The following is a 26008-nucleotide window of genomic DNA, read 5'->3' on the forward strand; positions in this document are numbered from 1 at the left end:
GCTGCTACTCTACCACTTGAGTCACACCTCTAGACCAGGATTTTTTTTTTTTGCCAGTCCTGGGCTTGAGCTCAGGGCCTGAGCACTGTCCTTGGACTTTCTCAAGGCTAGAGCTCTACCACTTGAGCCTCAGCACCACTTCCGGCTTTTTTCTATATATGTGGTACCAAGGAATCGAACCAGGTCTTCATGCATGCTAGGTAAGCACTCTACCACTAGGCCAAACTCCTGGCCAAGACCAGGATTTTTTTGCCAGTCCTGGAGCTTGAACTCAGGGCCTGGGTACTGTTAGGGTCCAGTCCCCCCAATATTAGGGTCTGTGATCAAAGGAACGAGTCTGACACAAAAGCGGAAGTTAAACAGAGTTTTATTCCGTGCCTAGCATCGAGAATCATACTGACTGGTCAGAGCCATCCCTAAGATATGAAGAGAGAGAGAGAGAGAGCGACCCCGCCTAATCGCACAGGCTACTTTTATAGGCCGCCAGCCATGTGGTTGGGCTGGCCTACACAGGTGGCCAATGGAATCTCAACATACTTGAGTGATGGCTGGGGCAACCACTGACACCTTTGCTGTTTGACCGGTGGGCTTCTGGCACACTGCTCTGATGACAAAGGAAAGGGAGGGAGTTTCCTGGCAGGCCAAGGGGATAGGGGAGGGGAGGAATTCTGATAACTCCACCTGGTTTAACTGTGCTGTTATCAGTGATTTTACAGGGGGAGGGGCACTTTAATTACTCCTTTGTCATGAAGATGGGAGATGCCTACAGGGGATGGATTTGGGGGGAAGTCAAGAAAGGGGTCCCTTCAGGTACTATCCTTGGAAACTTTTTCTTTTTTTGCTCAAGGCTAGTGCTCTGCCACTTGAGTCACTGTGCCACTTCTGGCTTTTTCTGTGTATATGGTGCAAAGGAATGGAACCCAGAGCTTTGTGCATGGTAGGCGAGCACTCTACCACTAGGCTACGCTCCTAGCTCCTAGTCCAGCCTTTTTTGGTGCTGTTCTGGGTCTTCAACCCTGCACCTGGGAAATGTCCTTGAGCTTTTATATGTAAGGCTAGGGCTCTACCACTTGAACCACAGTTCCATTCCTGGCTTTTTGATGATTAGAGGTAAGAGTCTTATAGATTTCTTCCCTAGTGTGGCTTTGAACTGTGATCCTCAGATCTCAGCCTTCTGAGTTGTTACGATTACGGATGTGAACCAGTCCAGCTTTTTGCTGGAATCTTTGAACTTTTCAGCTCAGGCCAGTTTTGAACCTTGATCTCCCATATCTCAACATCCGGGTATTTAGAATTTTATAGGTGTGAGCCACCAGCATCTGGCTAAGCCAGGCTAACTTTGCTATACTCCTCAGTAAACCAATATATAAGGGAAGTGTGTTGCGTTAGAAGACAAACTATAAAGCATCTAGCATAAACATCTAGTCAGGTTTTATTTGTAATTCTACATTCAGGCAACACCTATTCTATTTTTATAGAATGACGGTTCTATTTTATAGACCATTTGAATGACTGCCCTGATGAGCTGAACAGAAAGGTGTGGTTTTACAGGTACAGAGGAGCTAAGGGAAATGAGAAAAGTAGACTGGTGGTTTTGGAGCTACTCCTTTCCCAGGTTAAAGCTAAAAGATTTCCTTATTGTATCAGCCGAAACTGGTCTATTTTAGCAAGGTGTGGTTGTTCACAATCGTAATCTTAGCCATGCTGGAGACTGAGATTAGGATTTGGCAGTGTGGCCTTATGATAGAGTGCTTGCCTAGCACGCACAAAGCCCTGGGTTTGATTCCTTAGTACCACATACATAGAAAAAGCCAAAAGAGGTGCTGTGTCTCAAGTAGTAGAGTTCTAGCCTTGAAAAAGCCCAAGGACCGGCAAAAACAAAACAAACAAACAACACCTGATCTGTTGGTAAGAGGCTATTATTGCCTTTTCCCTCTCACCTGATTTCTTGAAAGGTTAGCTAAAACTTAGTCTTTTTTCACCTGGGTGATGCAGAACTTCAGCTTGAGTGACCCTGCCTCGGTTTCCATCTGGTGAGCCTCGTACAGGAGCTCAGTTCGAACTAATGGCCTCGTATATATTGTCTTTAACAGTAGTTTGACCTCTGCCAAACTTGATTCTGAGCCTTTGGATCTCTGGAGATGTTGAGATGCCCCAGCAATTAGAAGTGGAGGTAAACATAAGCCAAACTCAATGCCAGATATCTCACATTCTCATTCGTTTGTGGAGCACAGGCAAAAATAGCCATGATGAAGATGATGATGAAGACGAATAATGATGAGGACGATAGTAGTAACAGCACGGGAATATCAAGGGGGATTGTCTAGGAAGGAAGGGGTCAATGAGAGGGGGTTGAAAGGAGAGGCCGAGGGGTGGAGGGGACTGAGAGAGCTAGCACACGTATGTATACAAAGATACATAACATATTCACACGTGTCTATGGATGAATGCAGAATGATGAAACCTATCAAATGGTGTTTGAGAAAGCGGGGAATAGAAGGGCGCAGTGGGGATATGGTAGAGGGAATAAATTTGTTCAGAGGGTACTGTGGAAGGGTTAGGGCTATCACAAGGAAATCTTAAGTTACAGATGCAAAGGATAAGTGACACCTGTCATCCTAGCTACTCAGGAGGCTAAGATCTGAAAATGGAAGTTCAAAGCCAGCATGGTCAGGAAAAATCTTTGAGACTCTTATCTCCAATTCACCAGTTGAAAGCCTGAAGTGGAGTTGTGACTAAAGTGTTAGAACATTAGCCTAGAGCAAAAAAGCTTTGGGATAGTGTCCAGGCCCTTAGTTCAAGCTTCTGACCACGGGGTGGGGTGGGAGGAAGCAAAAAAGGACAGGAGTGTAGCCTAGTGGTAGAGTGCTCGCCTAGCATGCACGAAGCCCTGTATCACACAGAAAAAGCAGGAAGTGGCGCTGTGGCTCAAGTCACAAAGCGCTAGCCTCGAGCAAAAAGTGTTCAAGGACAGTACCCAGGCCCCAGGACCACCCCCCCTCAAAAAAAAGACCTTACAGACTGTCCTGCCCTGCCTGAGATTGGCTTTGGACTGTGAACCTCAGATCTCAGCCTCTTGAGTAGCTAGGATTACAGGTGTGAGCCCAGCTCCCTTCTATTTTTTATTAATAGTACCCAAGACCTAACTTGATCCTATGTATACCAGGCAAGTGGTAGAACACTTGCCAAGCATGCTGAAGGCCTAGTTCAATCCCCAGCACACACAGACACACAGTTTAAAATGTGCTGTTTTATTGTTTTGTTTTCTGGGAGGCTTGTTTTTTTGTTTTGTTTTGTTTTTGTTTTTGTTTTTTGCTTTTTTTTTATTGTAATTAGTAAAAAGGGTTACATGATACTTGCCAGATAGAAGGTGCATTAATTCACATACATTGATACCCTTTCACATGTCTTGGTACCCATTACCCTCCCCCCCTCTGGTAGGCTTGTTTGTTTGTTTGTTGTTGGGGCTTGGTTTCTTAGCTTTTCCCTTAAATTTTTCTGTTCATAGCTGGTGCTCTACCAGCTGAGCCGTTAGTTCTACTTCTGGCCTTCTGTTGGTTAATTCAAGCTAAGAGACTCTCCAATTTGTCAGTCTGAGTGTAAGCCCTTGTTACACGGTTTAAATGTGTGTGTGTGTAAACAGTACTGGGACTTAACATAGGGCCTTTTGCTCTTGCTTAGCTTTTTTGCTCAAGGCTAACTATCATTTGAACCATACCTCCACTTCTAAGGGAAAAAGTGTTTTTGTTTGTTTCACTGGTTGATTGGTTGTTTTTGTTTTTTTGTTTTTCCTTTTTTGACAATCTTGGAGCTCGGGGCTTGAGTTCAGGGCCTGGGCACTGTCCTTGAGCTGCTTTTGCTCAAGGCTAGTGCTCTACCACTTGAGCCACAGCATCTCTTCTGTTTTTTTCTGCTTATGTGGAACTGAGAAATTGAACCCAGGGCTTCATGCATGTTAGGTAAATGTGGTTTGGTTTTGTTTTTTAGCCGTTGTTCAGCCTCTTTCAGATGAAGTTAAAGTATTGCGGAACAATACCTGTCTGTGTGATGCTGGAGATGGAAGGGCTTCAGCTTGGGTTGCCTACCTTACTTTAATGCCCTTGGTAGATAACCTGCCTTGTTCACTTCCCTTCCCTGCTTCCTGTTCTCCCTTTCTTTTCTGGTGGTTCTTAGACTGAAATGGAGCCTCCTACTACCACTTGAGTCATTCCCTCAGAAAAATAGTGGCTGACATCTTTATCTTCACTATTTTTTTTTTTTAAGAAATGGTTTGATGGGGGCCGGGAGTTTGGCCTAGTGGTTAAAGTGCTGGCCTAGCATGCACGAAGACCCGGGTTTGATTCCTTGGTACCACATACATAGAAAAAAGCCAGAAGTGGTGCTGAGGCTCAAGTGGTAGAGCTCTAGCCTTGAGAAAGTCCAAGAACAGTGCTCAGGCCCTGAGCTCAAGCCCAGGACTGGCAAAAAAAAAAAAAACAAAGAAATGGTTTGATGGCAGACAATAGCCACCCTGAAATGTGACCCATTTCCACCTGCTATTCACCTGACCGGGGCAATAAAATCCAACATTTTAGCGTCAGCAGTTACTTTAACCTTTGGAATAATGTGTTTCCTTAGTCTGTGGGAAACCACGAGACCATCAAAAACAAACCATGTCAGCAGGACAGTGCTGGCTTCAATTCAGCCCATCTCACCAGAAAAAAGAAAATGGAAGAAGGAGGAGGAGGAAGAAGAGGAAGGAGGGAGGGAGGGAGGGAAGAAAACCATGGAATTAAAGGTGTTACAGAAAAGAGAGGACTACAATAAACTAACCAGGTCTGATCTTCTGGAGGTCAGGCACCCTCATCTGCTCGAGTAGAGGTGAACTTGGCACCTACAGCTGTTCCGAGTCAGTTTGGGGGAGCAATTCCAAACCAGCAATGCCAAGGTAGAGCATTTCATTCCATCCTTCATCTTTCCAAACTCCCTTTTCTTTCTTTTTTTCTGATTCTCCCACACACACACACACTTTTTTTTTTTTTTGCGAGTTCCTGGGCTTGAACTCAGGGCCTGGCCGCTAAGCACTGTCCTTAGCCTTTCTCAAAGCTAGAGAGCTCTACCACTTGAGCCACATCACCACTTCTGGCTTTTCCTATGTGGTACCTAGGAGTCGAAGCTGGGTCTTTGTGTATGCTAGGCAAGCACTCTACTAGTAGGCCAAACTCCTCTCCCAGTTCCTCTTGCAGTTCATTAATTTGAATTTACTTGGTCTGTTTTTACCTCTTGGTTGTGTATCTGTTTATTTCTACTCTAGAATTCCTACTTCCTTCATACTTAACACCACCTCTGCCACTGAGCTACATCCCAGTACCTGATTTCCTGTCACTTGCATATACACACATGTGCAGGAATGTGTGCTAATACTGGAACTTGGGCTCAATGGGGTTTTTTTTTTTTTTTTGCCAGTCCTGGGCTTGAGCTCAGGGCCTGAGCACTGAACCGAACGTTCTCAAGGCTAGAGCTCTACCACTTGAGCCTCAGCACCACTTCCAGCATTTTTTTGTGTATGAGGTACCCAGGAATCGAACCCGGGTCTTCGTGCATGCTAGGCAAGCAAACTCCCTGCCCCGAGTTCAATGTTTTTCACTTGCTGCTGGCACACCTCCACTTCTAGTTCTTTGCTGGTTATTTGGAGATAAGACTTCCTAACTTCCCTGCCTGGGCCAGGTTCAAACTATGATTCTCAGATCTCAGACTCATGATGAGCCCAGGACTGGCAAAAAAAATATAATAACAATAAAAATAATATCTTTTTTTTTTTTTTTTGCCAGTCCTGGGCTTGAGCTCAGGGCCTGAGCACTGTCCTTGGACTTTCTCAAGGCTAGCACTCTACCACTTGAGCCTCAGCACCATTTCCAGCTTTTGTCTATGTATATGGTACCAAGGAATCGAACCCGGGTCTTCATGCATGCTAGGCAAGCACTTTAACCACTAGGCCAAACTCCCGGCCCCAAAATCTACCTTTTTTTGATGTTTAATGCATGCAAATATGGATTCACTCCTTTACCTCTTGTAACATTCTCAGCCTCTTTTCTCAAGCTAGAGTGCTGTTATGTTTTAGCTGTAGTCATTTGTTATTGTGCTGTTGGCTCATTCCTGTGGAAATGTATCTCCTTGTTTTGTTCTGCACCTTCCCTCCCCCCCACCCCATTCATTTTCCCTATGGTGATCATTTAGGGGAGCACCACATGTGAGTCTAGAGTCTGCAATGTCCCTGCAGAGCAGTTTAGCTTTTACTCAGCCCTTTGGGACTTCTAGATCCCAGCTAAATTATTAAAAAAAATCTCATTAGAGCCAGGCATGCTGGCTCATGCCTGTAATCCTAGCTACTCAGGAGGCTGATATCTGAGGATCAAGGTTCAAAGCTAGCCCGGGCACCAAAGAACCTGAGACTCTTATCTCCAATTAACCTCTAGAAAATGGGAAGTGGGGCTTGACTCTAGGGTAGGGCGGTAGGCTCGAGCTGAAGAGTTCAGGGACAGTGCCCGGGCTGCCCAGGCTGAGTTGAAGCCCCATGACACCCCTGTCCCCCCTCCCCCCCAAATATATATATATATATATCATTAGGACTGGGAGTTTGGCCTAGTGGTAGAGTGCTTGCCTAGCATACACAAAGACCAGGGTTTGATTCCTCAGTACCACATACATAGAAAAGCTGGAAGTAATGCTGTAGCTCAAGTGGCAGAGCTCTAGCCTTGAGGAAAAAGTCCAAGGACAGTGCTCAGGCCCTGAGTTCAAGCCCAGTACAGGCAAAAAAAAAAAAAAAAAAAAAAAAAAAAACTCATTAGAGCTGGGTGTCAGTGGCTCATGCATGTAATCCTAGGTACTCAGAAGGCTGGATCTATAAATTTCAATTCAAGCCAGCTTAGGCAGGACAGTCCATGAGACTCTTATCTCCAATTAACCACCAAAAAGCTAGAAGTAGAGCTGTGGCTCAAATGGTAGAGCATCAGCATTGTGCAAAAATGCACAAGTATAATGTCCAAGACAAGTTCTAATCTCAGGATTGGCATGAAAGGAAAAAGAAAAACCTTTACTACTACAAAAAGAAACATAAAAACTACCCCTCTGTACATCAGTTTTTTTTTGCCAGTCCTGGGCTTGATCTCAGGGCCTGAGCACTGTCCTTGGACTTTCTCAAGGCTAGAGCTCTACCACTTGAGCCTCAGCACCACTTCTGGCTTTTTTCTATGTATGTGGTACCGAGGAATCAAACCTGGGTCTTCATGCATGCTAGGCAAGCACTTTAACCACTAGGCCAAACTCCCAGCCCCTGTACATCAGCTTTTATAACAAGAAATTAAGTACATATAAGCTAAGACACACAAAAATGATAGCTTCTGGACCGGGAGTTAGGCCTAGTGGTTAAAGTGCTTGCCTAGCATGCACAAAGGCCCGGGTTCGATTCCTTGGTACCACATACGTAGAAAAGAGCCGGAAGTGGTGGTGCTGAGGCTTAAGTGGTAGAGCTCTAACCTTGAGAAAGTCCAAGGACAGTGCTCAGGCCCTGAGCTCAAGCCCAGGACTGGCAAAAAAAAAAAAAATATGATAGCTTGAGGCCCTACATACAACTACCTAACTGCATCTTTCTCACTCATCAGGGAAATACTACCTGGAACTTGTATTTAGAATCTCATGTATTTATTTCTGATTTTACTATATTTTTCTGAATTCTACATTTTAGTTGTAAGACTTTTTTGTTTTGGTGCTAGTCCTAGGGCTTACACTCAGGGCCTGGGTACTGTCACTGAAGTTCTTTTACTCAAGGTTAGTGCTCTACCACTTGCAACTTTTTCCTGGGTAGTTTATGGAGGATAAGTGACTTTGAATCAGGACCTTCCTACTCTAACCTCCTGAGAAGATTTCAAATGTGAGCCATCAGTGCCTATTTGTCAGACCCGGGCACTGTCTTTGGGTTTTCTTAAGACTAGAATTTTATCACTTGAGCCACAGCACCACTTTCTCATATATTTTTTGTAATTAATAGGTTACATTATAATCACCACATACACAGTGCATTACCTCACATCCATTGATACCCTTTCTCGTGTGGCACTAATTTTTTCTGTGTATGTGGTACCAAGGAATTGAACCTGCACGCTAAGCACTCTATCCCTAGGCTGAACTCCTGGTCCCTGCAAGACACTTTTTGGAGATAGTCTACCATGTCATGTTCTAATTTCCATAGACCAAACAATGCATTACTTTGCTTAAAATGTTTTATTGTAACACTTTTTATAAGGTCCCACCATATCCCGTAACCACTGCCCTTTGTCAAGGTTCTGTGTAGTCTTCTATCTAGGTTGATAGGTGTTGACAGTTCTTTCAGGAAAAGCAAACTTCTAAGATCTGTGAAACAGACGGACGGCATTGTTTGCATCAGCAAAATCCTAAAATTTCAGAAAATGCACATCAGAACCATAAAAACAGTAAAAAATAAAATTTTTAGGTTAGATGGGCTGGAGAGGTGTCATATAAGGGAGCAATCAGCTAGTTTTGAAGCCAGCCTCAGGAGATAACTATGTAATATCACCATTACTACTTGCTGTCAGAAAGAATGACATCGCCCCATTTGTTAGGAAATGGAAAGACTTAGAAAAAATCATATTAAGTGAAGTAATCCAGACTCAAAGGAACTTAGGCTCAATGGTTTCCCTCATTCGTCATAATCAGTAGAAACCTTGGGCTCTACTAGCAGAGATTTGCAATAGAGCAAATCTTGATACATAAGGACATATAATGTGAAGCTAATTAAAAGGACCTCCAGGATAGTGAAACAAAAGCCGTATAATGAATGATTGTTGTCCTTAATGTACTATGTTGTCTCTCATCTCCTTTGCTGTCCCTTGTTATCTCATATTGGTATAGTATCTCACTTTGTTATCTAATATATTGAATTTATTTGTATTTGGATATTTGAAATTTGATAGGGAAGGGGGGAATACCAAGATGGGTGGAGGGTGTGGGGGGGAGGGAAATGGGTACCAAGACATGTGAAAGGGTATCAATGTATGTGAATTAACGCACCTTCTATCTGGCAAATATCATGTAACCCTTTTACTAATTACAATAAAAAATAAAAAATATTAAAAAAAACAATCACCATTACTGCTGGGGCTGAAACACAAAGCGAGACTCACCCACGCCAGTGCACACAGCAGGAGCCATCACCTAGGCATTCTGGTCATGCTAGGTCCCCCAACTGGTAGATTTAACCTTCAGCCAACTTTAGGTTTCCAGTCTTCATGTAAAATCTCTACAAAGGGACACTTTCCCAGTGTGGGCCTCCAGACATCTCATTCTATGAAGAATGAAAAGATAGTCAAAACCAGTTGGCCAAGTAGTTCCTTGTTATAGAACCCTCGCCCAACATTCAGGAGGCTCTAGGTTTTATCTTCAGATCTACAGTTTTTACAAAAGCACAACATTGTGGCCTTCCCAGAAGATAGAACCAAGTTCCCTAAATGAGTCAGTATTTCTATCTGACATCAGGACCAGCGTCAGAGACTCTAGTCTGTGAAATCATCATTCCCAATTTAGGGAAACTTGTGCCCATTGCTTCCATTAGTTCAACTGGGAAAAGGGGGTCAGGAAACTGTTTTAAGGCAGGTGGGGAGGGCTCTCCCACACAGCACTCACCTCTTGCCCAAGGATAATGCACCAGCAGGCATATTAAAATCCCTAGGCAGAATGAGACACAACCCGTTAGTTTTCTTAGTCATCAATTGTCCCAAGTCCCAAGAGCTGTGGTCAACCCGAGGGGCCATCAGCGCGCTGCGGTGATAGCGTCAGCGAGACACTCAGAGTCACCGGGAGTCATCATCAACCCCGTCCTCCCCAAAGGTGGCGATCGCTGGCTATCTCTCAGTTCTCAAAGAGGAGAAAAAAAAATAAACCACCCGCACTGTCCAGTTACCTGTGTGGGTGTTGTGGGTCCATCTGCGACGATCAGGACTCTAGGATAAAGAAACCAATTGAGTCGGCCAGGGGGGGGTGCGCATGCGCGCCCGCAGGCCTCTCCCCCCCCCCCCGCCCAGGGCCGGGTCAGTCCCGAGAGTAGCGTCACGCGTACATCAGAAACTCTAGTCTGTAATCGTGGTTCATCCCGCTCAGCCCCAGAGGACAGAACTGCTCCTAGTCTCCCACACTCAGCGGGGCCCAAGAGGTTACCTGTGCGGGAGGGCAAGATGTGCAAGAAGACGACCCAGAACGTCCGGCGCGCGGGACAAAGAGAACTGTCATGGCCGCGCCACAGGTATTTATACCCCGGGCCAAGCCCGGGGTCCTGACGTACATAGCTATCTTTTCCTATGCCTGTCCTGATGAGCAATATTGTCCTCACCGCACGTCCAAATAGGAATAAAACAAAGCGGGAAAAAATAGGTTTTACACTCTCTGGGTAAACAATCCAGGGCCATTTTATGAGTTTTCATTAAACATAAATCTCCAGTTTGCTCTGGCGGGTCAGGCGAGAGAAAGTCTCCCTCCCTCCCCCGCCCCGCCCCGTCCGCCAGAAGGACCCGCGGACGTGAGGTAGGCGCTCTTAAAATACTTCCCTGCGGGAGCCGGGAGTTTGGCCTAGTGGTAGAGTGCTTGCCTAGCATGCACGAAGACCCAGGTTCGATTCCTCGGCACCACATACCTAGGGTGGGTGGGTGGGGGGAAGCCGGAAGTGGTGCTGAAGCTCAAGCTCTAGCCTTGAGAAAGTCCAAGGACAGTGCTCAAGCCCTGAGCTCAAGCCCAGGACTGGCCAAAAAAAGAAAAAATGCTCTCCTGCACTGGAGTATTATCACCAAGAGGCTTTATTCTGCCCCCCCCCAGCGAAATTTGAATTTGTACCTGGTTCCTGCCGACCTCGTTAAGCAATCAGCTGTGTATATTTAAGATACACAAATCGTGTGTGTGTGTGTGTGTGTGTACCTGTAGCATCTAGACAGTCTGTCCAACTGCTTGTGGCTACGATAAATTTTCTTTGCCTGTGTTTTCTGTAATGCACATGATGAACAAAGGGTAGGTTTTTTTTTTTTTAACAGAAAATACATAATTTGATCAATTTGCCTCTTTAAGAATCACCAGAATCACCTGAATAGTTCAGCACTGTTAAATATGATAGAATTATTATGCAAAGTCTCTAAGCTTTTAAAAAATTTTTAATCAGATATTTAAAAAAATTTTTAATCAGACATTGAAATGAAACTTCAAGCAACGATACCTATTTCCTCTGGATTCATCTCCTTTTTCCTGGGCCTGGGCACTGTCCTTGGGTTTTCGGCTAGTGCTCTACCACTTGAGCCACAGCGCCACTTTGGATTTTTTCTGTGTACGTGGTACCAAGGTCTCCATGCATGCGAGGCAAGCATTCTACCACTAGGCCATAGTCCTGCTCCTCACCTTTTTGTTGTTGTTATTGGTCGTGGGGCTTAAACTCTGGACCTGGGTATTGTCCCTGAGCTCTTCAGCTCAAGGCTACTGCCCTACCCCTTGAGCCACAGCCCCACTTCCGGCTTCCTAGTGAAAATTGGAGATAAGAGTCTCTCCTCTTTCCTCAGATCCCAGCCTCCAGCGTAGCTAAGATTACCGGCATGAGCCACCTGCCCAGCCAACCTTTTCTTTCTTTTTTAATATATAAAAGGCAATATATAAGCTGGGCACTATGCCCAGCCAACTTTTTCTGTTTTTTTTTTTTTAATATATAAAAGGCAGTGTATAAGCCGGGCACTGTGTCTGGCCAACCCTTTCTTTTCTTTTTCCTTTTTTAATATATAAAAGGCAGTAGGTACATAAGCCAGGTGCAGTGGCTCACACCTGTAATCCTAGCTACTCAGGAGGCTGGGATCTGAGGATTGAGGTTGAAAGCCAGCCTGGGCACCAAAGACCATAAGACTCTTATCTCCAATTAACCAGAAGTGGCACTACAGCTCAAGGGGTAGGGCAGTAGCCTTGAGCTGAGGAGCTCAGGGTCAACGCCCTGACCTAGAGTTCAAGCTCCACCAGGGACAAAAAAAAAAGGCAGTGTATGGCCTAGATTTTTAACTAGGAAGCTGGGCACCAGTGGATCATACCTGTAATCCCACTCAGGACACTGAGATCTGATGATCTAGGTTGGAAACCAGCCCTGGCAAGAAATTCCATAAGATTCTTACCTCCAATTAACCACAAAAAGTCAGAAGTGGATTGGCCAGGGTTTGGCCTAGAGATAGAGTGCTTTCCTTCCATGCACTAAGACCTGTGTTCAATTCCTTGGTACCACATATATAGAAAAAAGCTGGAAGTGGTGCTATGTTTCAAGTGGTAGAGTTCTAGCCTTGAGGAAAGCCCAAGGACAGTGCTCAGGCCCCTGAGTTCAGTCCACAGGACTGGCAAAAAAAAAAAAAAAAAGCCAGAAGTAGAGCGGTGGCTTATGTGGTAGAGTGCTAGTCTTGAGCAAAAAGCAGCAAGGGGCATCACCCTGCCCCTGAACTCAAGCCCTAGGACCAGAGAGCAAAAAGTCCATTAGCTGGATGCCAGTCTGTCATGTCTATAGCCCAAGGTCCTTAAGAGACTGAGATCTGAATGAGATTTGAAGGTAGCAGTTTGAAGCTAGCCTGGGAAAGAAAATCTGTGGGACTCCTACCTCTAATTAACCACCAAAAGCTGAAAATGGAGTTGTGACTAAAGTGGTAACTCACTAGGCCTTCAGCAAAAAAGCTCAGAGCCAAGATCTAGGTCCTGAGTTCAAGACCCAGGACAGAATCATTATTTAGGTCTGGCTAAAGGTTTGACTCTACAGTAGAGCCATGTGGGTTAAAATCCCAGTACTACCAGGTACTGGTGGCTCACGCTAATAATTCTAATTACTCAGGAGGCTGAGATGTGAGGATTGTGGGTCAAAGCCAGGCCAGTCAGGAAAGTCTGTGAGGCTCTTATCTCTAACTAACCACCAGAAAACTAGAAGTTCAGCACTAGCTGTAAGTGATAGAGTGCTAGCTTGGGGGGGAGGGAAGAACTCAAGGATAGTGCCCAAGCCCTGAGTTCAAGACCCAGGACTGACAAACAAATCCTTCCTGTGAAACACTGCTGAGTCAGACCTACGCAAGCTAATCAGGAGGCTAAGCTTCACCGATAATCTGGGCTGGAAAGTTCTTGAGACTGTCTCTCTTATCTTCAGTTAACTACTCAAAAAAGCCGGAAGTAGAGATATGGCTCAAGGGGTAGAGCACTAGACTTGAGCATTCCTGGGACAGTGCCCAGGATGTGAGTTCAAGTCCCATGACTAACCAAAAAATATATATATATACACATATATATATATATATATATATTTGTGGGTACAAAAATACCCAGAGCTGTAACTCAAACCATGTGTACCTCTCCATAGCAGTTCCTGCCCCTATTCTATCATCAATATACTAGGGAATACACATATTCCAGGACTCATCTCCCCCATAAAGCAAGCAGACAGATTGGATTTTAATATTTTTATTGTGCATAGCAAACGTATAAAAATAATCAGTTTCTAACTTGGTAGTGTTGCAAAGCAAAAATTAGGACACAAGGTGGCGGTGTTGATTTGCTTATTAAGAGCAAGAAAACTAACATGACAAGCTCCTTATAGGGATAACTAACGTGAAAAAAAATAAAAATAAAAAGTTCTCTATTGCCGGGTTATAACAACTTCAGAATAAACGCAAACAGCAGGACACACTGGGAAAACACACAGGGCACTACAACGAGGTCCCAGAGTCCCAACAGTCCGTCCCATAGAGACAAGATGGGGAGGCAGGGAGGGGCTCTAATCCACCTCCTCGATGGTGGGCCCGGACCCGGGGCCCCCCGCCGCGGCGCCGCCCGCACCCTGCTGGTGCAGCCCAGTGAGGATCGGCCTGCACACCCGCTCCAGCTCCTTCTTCTTGTGCTCCAGCTCATCCTGATCGGCCAGGGTGTTGGCGTCCAGCCAGGACAGGACCTCCCGGCACTTGTCCAGCACCTTGCTCTTGTCGGCTTGGGCGATCTTGGTCTGGAGACCCGGGTCCTCCACGGCGCTCTTCACCTGGAAGGCGTAGGCCTCCAGGGCGTTCCGGGTGGCCACGCGGTCGCGCTGCACCTGGTCCTCGGCCTTGTACTTCTCGGCCTCCTGCACCATGCGCTCGATGTCATCCTTGCTGAGGCGACCCTTGTCGTTGGTGATGGTGATGGCGTTGGCCTTGCCGGTGCTCTTGTCGGTGGCCGTGACGTGGAGGATGCCGTTGGCGTCCACGTCGAAGGTCACCTCGACCTGCGGCACGCCGCGGGGCGCCGGCGGGATGCCGCTGAGCTCGAAGCGCCCCAGCAGGTTGTTGTCCCTCGTCATGGCCCTCTCGCCTTCGTACACCTGGATCAACACCCCGGGCTGGTTGTCGGAGTAGGTGGTAAAGGTCTGCGTCTGCTTGGTGGGGATGGTAGAGTTGCGCTGGATGAGCGGCGTCATCACGCCGCCCGCCGTCTCCAGCCCCAGCGACAGCGGCGCCACGTCCAGCAGCAGCAGGTCCTGCACCTTCTCAGACTTGTCCCCCATCAGGATGGCCGCCTGCACCGCCGCCCCGTAGGCCACTGCCTCGTCGGGGTTGATGCTCTTGTTGAGGTCGCGCCCGTGGAAGAAGTCCTGCAGCAGCTTCTGCACCTTGGGGATGCGGGTCGAGCCGCCCACCAGCACCACGTCGTGGATCTGTGCCTTGTCCAGCTTGGCGTCGCGCAGCGCCTTCTCCACCGGCTCCAGCGTGCCGCGGAACAGGTCGGCGCACAGCTCCTCGAACCGCGCCCTGGTCACCGACGTGTAGAAGTCGATGCCCTCGAACAGCGAGTCGATCTCCACGCTGGCCTGCGTGCTGGACGACAGGGTGCGCTTGGCGCGCTCGCAGGCCGTGCGCAGCCGCCGCAGCGCGCGCTTGCTCTGGCTCAGGTCCTTCTTGTGCTTCCTCTTGAACTCCTCCACCAGGTGGCTCACCAGCCGGTTGTCGAAGTCCTCGCCGCCCAGGTGCGTGTCGCCCGCCGTGGCCTTCACCTCGAAGACGCCGTCGTCGATGGTCAGGACCGACACGTCGAACGTGCCCCCGCCCAGGTCGAAGATGAGCACGTTGCGCTCGCCCCGGCCGGCGCGGTCCAGCCCGTAGGCGATGGCGGCCGCCGTGGGCTCGTTGATGATCCGCAGCACGTTGAGCCCCGCGATCACGCCCGCGTCCTTGGTGGCCTGCCGCTGCGAGTCGTTGAAGTAGGCAGGCACGGTGATCACCGCGTTGCTCACCGGGTGCCCAAGGTAGGCTTCGGCCGTCTCCTTCATCTTGCTCAGCACCATGGACGAGATCTCCTCCGGACAGAACGTCTTCGGCTCGCCCTTGTAGCTCACGCGCACCTTGGGCTTGTCGCCCTCGCTGACCACCTGGAAAGGCCAGTGCTTCATGTCGGCCTGCACCACCGCGTCGGCGAACTTGCGGCCGATCAGACGCTTAGCGTCGAACACCGTGTTCTGCGGGTTCAGCGCCACCTGGTTCTTGGCCGCGTCTCCGATCAGCCGTTCGGTGTCGGTGAAGGCCACGTAGCTGGGGGTGGTGCGGTTGCCCTGGTCGTTGGCGATGATCTCCACCTTGCCGTGCCGGAACACCCCCACGCACGAGTAGGTGGTGCCCAGGTCGATGCCGATCGCCGTGCTCTGCGCCATCTCGGGGCCCGCCGCCCTGATGCCCGTCCGGGCTGCTGCGCGCTCAGCTGCGGCTTCGAGTCGAGTCGGTGCGGTGCGCTGCGCTGGATGCGCGGGGAGCGCTCGGTGGTGGCTGGGGTTCGGCTGGCTGCTCCGCTTCGGGCTGGGCTGGGTCGGGTGCCGGGCTCGGCTTCGCGGCTCCTTCCCGCTGCTGCTCAGCTCCGGGATGGGATGGGATCGGGAGAAGAGTGACTGCTGCCAGTGAGTGGCTGGACCTCGCAGTTGGCAGCCGGACGCCAGCTTCGCTTTTATGTCCCGGAGGAGCCCCGCCTGCTCCCGCCTGGGCCAATCGGGGATCTGGATGAGCTGGTCGGGCATGGAATCTTCCAGGAGGTTCGCGGCGGCGAACTCTCTAGATGCTTCTGGGGTTCGCTGGAGGCCTGGGTCGGAGCGGAGGAGGGGTGCGGCGGGAGGGAGGGGCGGGGGCGTGGCGGGACGGGAGGGGGTGGTTGTTTCCCTGCAACTGGTGCTGCCCCTTCGTTTTGAGAGGAAAGGCCAAGGGCTTGGTGGTACGGACATTAGCTGGGTGGGAGGGGTTGAGCTGGGCTGGGCGGGGTGCGGAGGAGGAGGGGGGACGGGGGGTGTCGGGGAGGGGGGATCGGGGCGGGGGGGACCCGCCGTCGAGGGGCGTGTCCGATGACACTGCGCCCTTTCATCGCGTTACAATGGGCAGCGGTCCCTGACCTCACGGGCGAGTTAAGGACTCGGTGTAACAAGACTGGAGCCCACTCAAAGTTGGCAGGGCAGGGCGGGGTGGGGGGCGGGGGAACACCGGCTGAGCAGTTTGGTCGTTTCGGTGGTTCTGTAACCCCAAGGTTTCCAAACTGGAGCGCAGGCGGCGTGAAAACAGGTGAGCCCCGCGTCCGCTGAGTAAAAGGGAGCAGGTATCCATGCGTTTACCCCCCGAAGCTCCTTATTTGGGGACATGCTGGAAGGTTCCCTTGCTTTTCATTTTGATGTAGGGGTAGTGACTTGCCAAGCTAAAGGGAGCCAGAGAAAGGTGTGGCTATCGTTTAGAAACTGAGGTGGGGTGCCCGGGAGAGCTCCAGACCTTTCTTTGGTATGTTGTTGGCTCCACAAAACAGGTATTATAATTCTAGAGAGAAGGACAATGCCCAGTGTCCATTCTCTCGGTGGCTAACGCCTGAAAATTGTGTCTTTTCAGAAGGCTAAGATCTGAGGATGTCATTTCAAAGCCATTTTAGGGAAGGAAATTCCCCCTGAGACTCTTACCTCTAGTAAAAAGCTGGGAGTGAAGCTGAGGCTCAAGCGGTACACTAGCCACAAGCAGAAAAGCTTAGGAGAGCAGTCAGGCCCTGAGTTCAAGCCCCAGGTGACACACGTGTAGTAGAAGAAAGCTGGATATGGTGGCCCAAGCTTGTAATTCTAGCACTGGGGAAGAGGAGGCTATCAAGATCATCAGGGGCTACTGATGGGAGTGTGCCTTGTTTTTGCATAACCCAGGATTGCTTCCCCACCCTAGGACCCTCTATCACAACTCCACTTGGACAGTTCTTTGGAAAATGCTCCTCACCCCGCCCCCTACTCATCTACATTTAAATCATTCTTTTCAGCCATAATAAATAGATGGCAGTTTGGCCGTTGGATCTGAATCCTAAATGTTTCTCACAATGTCTGTGTGACTACTACCTTGGATTGTAACTCAATTCAACATGTTTTCAGACCTCCCCCCCCTTCCTTCCTGGCTCTGATTAAAGCCAGTTCTGGTCCCCTGAGGTCTCTCCCTTCTTTCTCTCATCTGCTAGATCTTTCCTAACACTCATGACTCAGTTCCCTAACAGATATGACTCAGTTGAATTTATTAGGTAATTACCTAATAAATCAAAATAACCTTCATAAAGAGACCCTCCCCCCTCTATCCTTCCCTTTTTGTCGGTTCAGGGTCTTGAACTTGGGGTCTGGACACTATCTCTGACCTTCTTTTGCCCAAGGCTAGTGCTCTACCACTTGAGCCACAGCACCACTTCTGGCTTTTTTTTTTTTGAGAAGTTTTGTTTGTTTGTTTGTTTGTTTTTTTACCAGTCCTGGGGTTCAGCTCAGGGCCTGAGCACTGTCCTTGGGATTTCTCAAGGCTAGAGCTCTACCACTTGAGCTGCAGCACCATTTCTGACTTTTTTTCTATGTGTGTACCAAGGAATTGAACCCGGGTCCTCATGCATGCTAGGCAAGCACTCTACCACTAGGCCAAACTCCCAGCCCTTTTGGAGAAGTTTTATTGGAGATAAGAGTTCCAAAGACTTTCCTACTTGGGCTAGTTTTGAACTGAGATCCTCAGTCTAAGCCTCCTGAGTAAGGATTACAGTCATGAAACCACTGGCACCCAAGTTTGTCTTTTCCCTTCCCTTCCCTTTCTTCCCTCCCCCTGACCCCCCCATTGCCAATTCTGACTGGAACTCGGGGTCCAAGCACTGTTCCTTAGGCTTTCTCTAGGCTAGAGATCTACCACTTGAGCCACAGCACCACTTCCAGCTTTTTCCCCCCCTCTGTGTATGTGATACAAAGGAATCAAACCCAGTTTTCATGTATGTTAGGCAAGTACTCTACTATTAAACCAAACTCCCAGACCCCTCTCTTTTTCTGTGCCAGGCCTAGGACTTGAACTCAGAGCTTTGTTTGTTACTACTTGAACCTCACCTCCAGTCCCAGCTTTTTAATAGTTAATTGTAGATAAGTATCTCTGTGCTTTTTTTTTTTTGCCAGGCTGGCTCCAATCCTCAGAACTCAGCCTTAGGAGTAGTTAGGATTATAGGCATGAGCCATAGGCAACTGGCAAGGAGACCTTGTATTCAAAGCCCTGTAAAGCAAAACACTAATGAAAATAAATAAATTTAAAGGGAAAAGAAATCTTGCAAGAGCTTGATTGGGTTGCTAGCAATCATCTTCAGAGTGGATTGAATCATGCCCTGTGCATTCACAGAAGGAGGGAAAGGCAGCAAAACACACATGGAAGTTAATACGGTCCCTAATATAAGTGTGATCCCTAAATAAGATAAAACACAAGCATAGAAACAGATGAGCTGGGGGACTGGGAGTGTGGCTAGTGGTAGAGTGCTCACCTAGTATGCATGAAGTCTGGGTTTGATTCTTCAGTATCACATATACAGAAAAAGCTGGAAGTGGTGCTGTGGCTCAAGTGGTAGAGCCCTAGCCTTGAGAAAGCCCAAGCACAGTGCTCAAGCCCCTGAGTTCAAGCCCCAGGACTGGCAGAAAGAGAGGGGGAGGGAGGGAGAGAAAGAGAGGAGAGAGAGAGAGAGAGAGAGAGAGAGAGAGAGAGAGAGAGAGAGAGAGAGAGAGAGAGAGAGAGAAGAAGAAGAAGGAAGACAGGAAGAGAGAAAGATAGGAAGAAAGGAAGAAAGGAAGAGATGAACTGGGCACTGGTGATTAATGCCTGTAATCCTAGCTACTCAGGAGGCTAAGATCTGAGGGTCACAATTCAAAGCCAGTCCAGGCAGGAAAGTCTGTGAGATTTTTTTTTTTGGATTTTTTTAATTGTAATTAGTAAAAGGGTTACATGATATTTGCCAGATAGAAGGTGCATTAATTCACATACATTGATACCCTTTCACATGTCTTGGTACCCATTTCCCTCCCCCAGTCTGTGAGATTTTTATCTCTAACTAAATCATAGAAAAGCTGGAAATGGTGCTGTGGCTCAAGTGGCAGAGTGCTAACCTTGAGCACCCACGCCCAGAGTTCAAGCCCCAAGACCGACCAAAAAAGAACAAAAAAATGAGACTATATACTCACTTTGCTTCTACCTCCTTTGCGTAGCTGTGAGTATTGGTGTCAATGCTGTGTAATAATCATATTGCCATAAAAGCAAAGTCTCAATGTTTTTGTACCCTCACATTCCAGACTTCATTCACAGTAACTGAACAATGGAGGCAACCCGAGTGTCCATGGAGAGATAAATTTATAATTTAAAAAAGAGGTATGCGCCTGTGGTTCATGTCTGTAATCCTACCTACTCAGGAGACTGAGATTTGGGGAATCTCAGTTTGAAGCCAGTCCCAGCAGGAAGGCCATATAATTTTCATCTCCAATTAACCACCAAAAAACCTGATGTAGGGCTTGGCTCAGGTGGTTAAGCACCAGCTTTGAGCAAAATAGCTCAGAAACAGTACCGAGGCTAAGAGATCTGAAGATTGCTGCTGGAAGCCAGCCTGAGCAGGAAAATCCCCAAGACACACACTCTCTCTCTCTCTCTCTCTCTCTCTCTCTCTCTCTCTCTCTCTCTCTCTCTCTCTCTCTCTCTCTCTCTCCCCCCCCCCACCCCCCCCAGTCCTGGGGCTTGAACTCAGGGCCTGAGCATTGTCCCTGGATACTTTTGCTCAAGCTAGTACTCTACCACTTGAGCCACAGCACCACTTCTGCTTTTTCTATGTATGTGTTACCTAAGAATGGAACCTGGCTGTTTGTGCATGCTAGGCAAGCACTCTGCCCCTGACCTTTTTTTTTTTTTTTTGGTCTGTGTTGCGGCTTAAACTCTGGGCCTGGGCCCTGTCCCTGAGCTCTTCAGCTCAAGGTTACTGACTGACCCCTGGAGCCACAGCACCACTTTGTTTTCTAGTGGTTAATTGGAGATAGAATATCACAGAGGGGCTGGGAGTTTGGCCTAGTGGTAGAGTGCTTGCCTAGCATGCACAAACACCTGGTTTGATTCCTTAGTACTACATACAGAGTAAAAAGCTGGAAGTGGTGTTGTGGCTCAAGTGGTAGAGCACTAGCCTTGAGGAAAGCCCAGGGACAGTGCACAGGCCTTGACTTCAAGCCCCAGGACTGGCAAAAAAAAAAAAAAAAAAAGAGAGTCTCACAGACTTTAGTGCCCAGGCTGCTTTGAACAGAGATCCTGAGATCTCAGCCTCCTGAGTAGCTTAGGATTACAGGTGTGAGCCTGGCTTCTTTTTTTTTTTTTTTTTGCCAGTCCTGGGCTTGAGCTCAGGGCCTGAGCACTGTCCTTGGACTTTCTCAAGGCTAGAGCTCCACCACTTGAGCCTCAGCACCACTTCTGGCTTTTTTCTATGTATGTGGTACCAAGGAATCGAACCCGGGTCTTCATGCATGCTAGGCAAGCACTCAACCACTAGGCCAAACTCCCGGCCTGAGCCTGGCTTCTTATCTCTAATTAACCACCAGAAAGTCAGAAGAGAAGCTGTGGCTCAAAGAGGTAAAATGATAACCTTGAATGAAAAAGCTCAGGGACAGTTTCCAGGCCCTAAGTTCAAGTCCCAGGATCAACAACAATAACAACAAAACCGTCAAAAACCTCAAACCCAAAAACAATGTTATGAACATTATGCAGCCTTAGCACTGAAGTTTCAGCCTGGAAACTGATCTAGAATATCACAATTCAAAGCCAGCCTGGGCAAAAAAAAAAAATCCTCAGGGCTTTATCTTCAGCAAAATATTGGATTGGAAGCACATACACATACACACAAATGGGAATGGATGTTCCAATATATATGTATATTGTAGCATGGATAAATGAATGAAAATTGAGGATATTAAATAAGCCAGTCCATAAAAGTACAATTATAATTCCACTTTTTTGCCAGGTATGGTAGCTCACACCTGTAATCCTAGCTACTCATGAGGCTGAGATCTGAAGCATGAGGTTCAAAGCAGCCTGGGCACTACAGACCTTGAGACTCTTGTCTCCAATTAATTACTAGAAAAGGGGAAGTGTAGCTGTGGTTCCAGGGGTAGGTTGGTAGCCTTCAGCTGAAGAGCTCAGGGATAGCACCCAGGCCCAGAGTTCAAGCCCCATGACCCCCCCCCAAAAAAAATTCCACTTAAAATTTTTTATTGTAATTAATAGAAGGATTACATTAAATTCGCCAGGTAGATGGTACATTTCTTAATAATCATTGCTACCCCTTCTCATTTTTTGTCCCCATTTAAAATTCCACCTTTATGACTAATCAAATCCATAGATTTGTCTCAAAGGCAAAATTCCTTTTAGTTGATGGTGAAGAAAGGGATTCATGCTGTAATGCTAACCACTTGACAAACTGAAGCTAAAGAGGATCCCCAGTTACAATCCAACAACCCAGCCTGTGTAACATATCAACAACACCCTGTCTAAAAAAAGTTCCTCGGCTGGGAATGTGGCTTAGTGATAAAGTGCTTGCCTAGCATGCATGAAGCCCTGGGTTAATTCCTCAGTATCACATAAACAAAATAAAATTGAAAAAAAAGATTAAACGCCTTTCTTTAAAAAGAATTCCTTTGAGGGCCGGGAGTTTGGCCTAGTGATTAAATTGCTTGCCTAGCATGCATGAAGACCCGGGTTCGATTCCTCGGTACTACATACATAGAAAACAAAAAAAGGCGGAAGTGGTGCTGAGGCTCAAGTGGTAGAGCTCTAGCCTTGAGAAAGTCCAAGGACAGTGCTCAGGCCCTGAGCTCAAGCCCAGGACTGGCAAAAAAAAAAAAAAAATTCCTTTGACATAGTTCTGTAACTTCTTTAGAAGCATTTAGGCTGAGCTAATCTTTGATTTAGCACTTTCATCCTTGTCTGTGGGGTCATGTTGGACTGAACAGGAAGTAAGTCTAGCCATGGAAAAATCCCACAGTTGCACTGTGTTACCACTTAGCCTGTCCAACTGCATGACATCCAGTGGGCATTATAGTAATATAAAGGAAACACTATAGCAAACAGGGTTTCTCTTGAAATAAAACTTTTATGCTTAAGCCTGGAGACAGCAAGTGTGTCTTGGGTTTACACTGTGGAAAAACTCAAGGTACAATGAAAGGAAGTCAGTTACAAAGGTGATTTCAAGGAATAAGGACAAGTCAGCTGGGTGGAGGATTGGATAGTATTTTTTTTGGTATTTTTCCCACTGGCAAACTAGAATGTAGAAGCTATTAGTATCAGATAGCATTGAAAATGTTATGACCTTCTTATACAGTAATCTCTAACTTTTCTCTGTAAGAGGTAACAAAATATGGAGTTCTAGAAACCGTAATGAGGGGTGGGAATGTGGCTTAGTGGTAGATGCTTGCCTAGCATACACGAAACCCCAGGTTCGCTTCCTCAGGACCACATATATAGAAAAAGTCAAAAGTGGTGCTGTGGCTCAAGTGGGAGAACTCTAGCCTTGAGGAAAGCCCAAGGTCAGTGCTCAGGCCCTGAGTTCAAGCCCCAGGACTGGCCAAAAATAAATAAATAAAAATAAATAAATAAATAAATAAATAAAATTATGGGGCTGGGAGTTTTGACTAGTGGTAGAGTGTTTGCCTAGCATGCATGAAGACCCGGGTTCGATTCCTCAATACCATATACATAGAAAAAAGCCAGAAGTGGTGCTATGGCTCAAGTGGTAGAGCTCTAGCCTTGAGAAAGTCCAAGGACAGTGCTCAGGCCCTGAGCTCAAGCCCAGGACTGGCAAAAAAAAAAAAAGAAAAAAAAAAGTTACGTGTCACTATTTTTTTTCTACAGGCCTAGGAAAACCATGGCTGCTGCTAAGGGTACAGCCATTGGCATTGACCTGGGTACCACCTATTCCTGCGTGGGGGTGTTCCAGCATGGCAAGGTGGAGATCATCGCCAACGACCAGGGCAACCGCACCACCCCCAGCTACGTGGCCTTCACAGATACCGAACGGCTCATTGGAGATGCGGCTAAGAACCAGGTAGCCATGAACCCCCAGAACACTGTCTTTGATGCCAAACGTCTGATCGGCAGGAAATTTAATGATCCTGTTGTACAATCAGATATGAAACTTTGGCCTTTTCAAGTGATCAATGAAGGAGGGAAGCCCAAAGTGATGGTGTCCTATAAAGGGGAGAAGAAAGCTTTCTACCCTGAGGAGATCTCTTCCATGGTACTGACCAAGATGAAGGAGACTGCAGAGGCTTTTTTGGGCCACACTGTCACCAATGCAGTGATCACTGTGCCAGCCTATTTCAATGACTCTCAACGCCAGGCCACCAAGGATGCAGGTGTGATCGCAGGACTCAACGTGCTGAGAATCATCAATGAACCCACAGCAGCTGCCATTGCTTATGGTTTAGATAAAGGTGGACAGGGGGAGAGACATGTCCTCATCTTTGATCTGGGTGGAGGCACATTTGATGTATCCATCCTGACTATAGATGATGGGATTTTTGAGGTAAAGGCTACAGCTGGGGACACCCACTTGGGTGGGGAGGACTTTGATAACAGACTTGTGAGCCACTTTGTGGAGGAATTTAAGAGGAAGCATAAGAAGGACATCAGCCAGAACAAGCGAGCTGTGAGGCGACTGCGCACTGCCTGTGAGAGGGCCAAGAGGACCCTATCGTCCAGCACCCAGGCCAACCTGGAAATTGATTCACTTTATGAAGGCACTGACTTCTATACATCCATCACTAGGGCTCGTTTTGAAGAGTTATGTGCAGATTTGTTTAGGGGTACCCTGGAGCCTGTGGAAAAATCTCTTCGGGATGCCAAGATGGATAAGTCTAAAATCCACGACATTGTGTTAGTAGGAGGCTCCACCCGCATCCCGAAGGTACAGAGACTACTTCAAGAGTATTTTAATGGCCGTGATCTCAACAAGAGTATCAACCCAGATGAAGCAGTAGCCTATGGAGCTGCAGTCCAGGCAGCTATTTTGATGGGTGACAAGTCTGAAAAGGTGCAGGATCTACTTTTGTTGGACGTGGCTCCCCTCTCCCTGGGACTGGAGACTGCTGGGGGCGTGATGACTATCTTGATCAAGCGCAACTCCACCATCCCCACTAAACAGACTCAAATCTTCACCACATACTCAGACAATCAGCCTGGGGTATTGATCCAGGTATACGAGGGTGAGAGGGCTATGACAAGGGACAACAACCTGTTGGGGCGCTTTGACCTTACTGGAATACCTCCAGCACCTAGGGGAGTTCCCCAGATTGAGGTGACCTTTGACATCGATGCTAATGGTATTCTCAATGTCACAGCCATGGACAAGAGCACTGGTAAGGCTAACAAGATCACCATCACCAATGACAAGGGCCGCCTGAGCAAGGAGGAAATTGAGCGCATGGTTCTGGATGCAGAAAAATATAAAGCTGAAGATGAGATGCAAAGGGACAAAATCGCTGCAAAAAATGCCTTAGAATCCTATGCTTTCAACATGAAGAGTGCTGTGAGCGATGAAGGTTTGAAGGGAAAGATCAGTGATTCTGATAAAAAGAAAATACTGGAAAAATGCAATGAGGTCCTTTCCTGGCTGGAGGCCAATCAACTGGCTGAGAAAGATGAATTTGATCATAAGAGAAAGGAATTGGAGCAGTTGTGTAACCCCATCATCACAAAGCTCTACCAGGGAGGATGCACTGGACCTACCTGTGGACCAGGGTATACACCTGGAAGGGCTGCGTCAGGCCCTACCATTGAAGAAGTAGATTAACCTCGTCTGGACCTGGAGAGTGCTAGGGTGTCTTGAAGTGCAATCTATACCCTCACCTTCAGACATTGTTATGATTCTTCAATTGACTGAACCTCAATTACTCTCCCTTTTGAATTTTGATGGAGGAGTTTCATACACCATCTTTTCATACTCCAATATCTGACTGTGACTCTGAAATGAAATTTTAGGAAAACTAGGCATCTCTTTGAACCACTTGAAGAATTTGAATGTCTGTTATTTATTTCTAGCCACCCCAACTTTCTCCTTGCTGTGAGGATGGTTATTTGTCACTCAGTAAATGTGTTCCCAAAGGAAATTACTTCTGGTATCTTTAGGCTATGAGTGTACTTTGAAAAGTAAGGAGACAGCATACATAGACAGCATGTGTTCTCTTGTGAGCTCACTGGGAATTATTAAACTGGTAAGGGCAAGTATTTGGAGTTTCATGAGCTCATTGTTTCAAAACAAACAACAACAATAAAACATTCAATCCTGGCCAAGGAGCGTGGCCTAGTGGTAGAGTGCTTGTCCCCCATGCACAAAGCCCTGGGTTCAATTCCTTGGTACCACATGCATAGAAAAAGCCAGAAATGACGCTGTGGCTCAAGTGGTAGAGCACTAGCTTTGAGCAAAAAGTGTCCAAGTACAGTGCCCAAGCCCAGAGTTCAAGCCCCAGACCTGGCAAAAAAAAAAAAAAAATTCAATCCTTGGGCATCATTAGCCCAGACAGAATGGTTGCTAAGTATGGTTACTGCTAATGCATATAGGTTGATCCAAGTACTTTGGATTTGGCTGGGGCCTGGGAGCAAGTGCGGCTTGTTATTATAGGTTCTGTTGTTATAGGTGGGGGTCTGGG

At 47.3% G+C, this 26008-nt stretch overlaps 2 protein-coding genes, 1 long non-coding RNA gene and 2 other non-coding genes across 7 annotated transcripts; 1 reads left to right on the plus strand and 4 right to left on the minus strand.

Annotated features, from left to right (window-relative positions):
- Positions 1–8244: 8244 nt before the first annotated feature.
- Positions 8245–10262, minus strand: LOC150047882 (uncharacterized). Of its 3 annotated transcripts, none has more exons than XR_016539314.1 (5): positions 10210–10262; positions 9956–9995; positions 9679–9720; positions 9180–9340; positions 8245–8388 (listed from the first exon to the last, which is right to left on the minus strand). It is a non-coding gene; the product is annotated as an uncharacterized LOC150047882 (long non-coding RNA). The 3 variants fall into 3 exon arrangements; XR_016539312.1 differs by having other exon boundaries at positions 8245–8429; XR_016539313.1 differs by lacking the exon at positions 10210–10262 and adding an exon at positions 10112–10203 and having other exon boundaries at positions 8245–8429.
- On the minus strand, positions 9506–9572 carry LOC150047883 (small nucleolar RNA SNORD52). The gene has a single exon (XR_016539370.1). It is a non-coding gene; the product is annotated as a small nucleolar RNA SNORD52 (small nucleolar RNA).
- Positions 9805–9866, minus strand: LOC150047884 (small nucleolar RNA SNORD48). The gene has a single exon (XR_016539371.1). It is a non-coding gene; the product is annotated as a small nucleolar RNA SNORD48 (small nucleolar RNA).
- A 3219-nt stretch (positions 10263–13481) lies between the features above and the next one.
- On the minus strand, positions 13482–16290 carry LOC150047885 (heat shock 70 kDa protein 1A-like). Its single transcript, XM_090355979.1, has one exon. The coding sequence runs from the start codon at positions 16268–16270 to the stop codon at positions 13811–13813; it is 2460 nt and encodes an 819-aa protein (XP_090212105.1). The 5' UTR covers positions 16271–16290; the 3' UTR covers positions 13482–13810.
- Positions 16291–16495: 205 nt separating this feature from the next.
- On the plus strand, positions 16496–25647 carry LOC150047886 (heat shock 70 kDa protein 1-like). The gene is made up of 2 exons (XM_090355988.1): positions 16496–16601; positions 23214–25647. Exon 2 carries the CDS (start codon positions 23227–23229, stop codon positions 25150–25152), a length of 1926 nt encoding a protein of 641 aa, XP_090212114.1. The 5' UTR covers positions 16496–16601; positions 23214–23226; the 3' UTR covers positions 25153–25647.
- Positions 25648–26008: the final 361 nt, after the last annotated feature.

This window comes from Megascapheus bottae, chromosome 22 (genome assembly GCF_031878675.1).
Source record: "Megascapheus bottae isolate mThoBot1 chromosome 22, mThoBot2.hap1, whole genome shotgun sequence".
Lineage (NCBI taxonomy): Eukaryota > Metazoa > Chordata > Mammalia > Rodentia > Geomyidae > Megascapheus > Megascapheus bottae.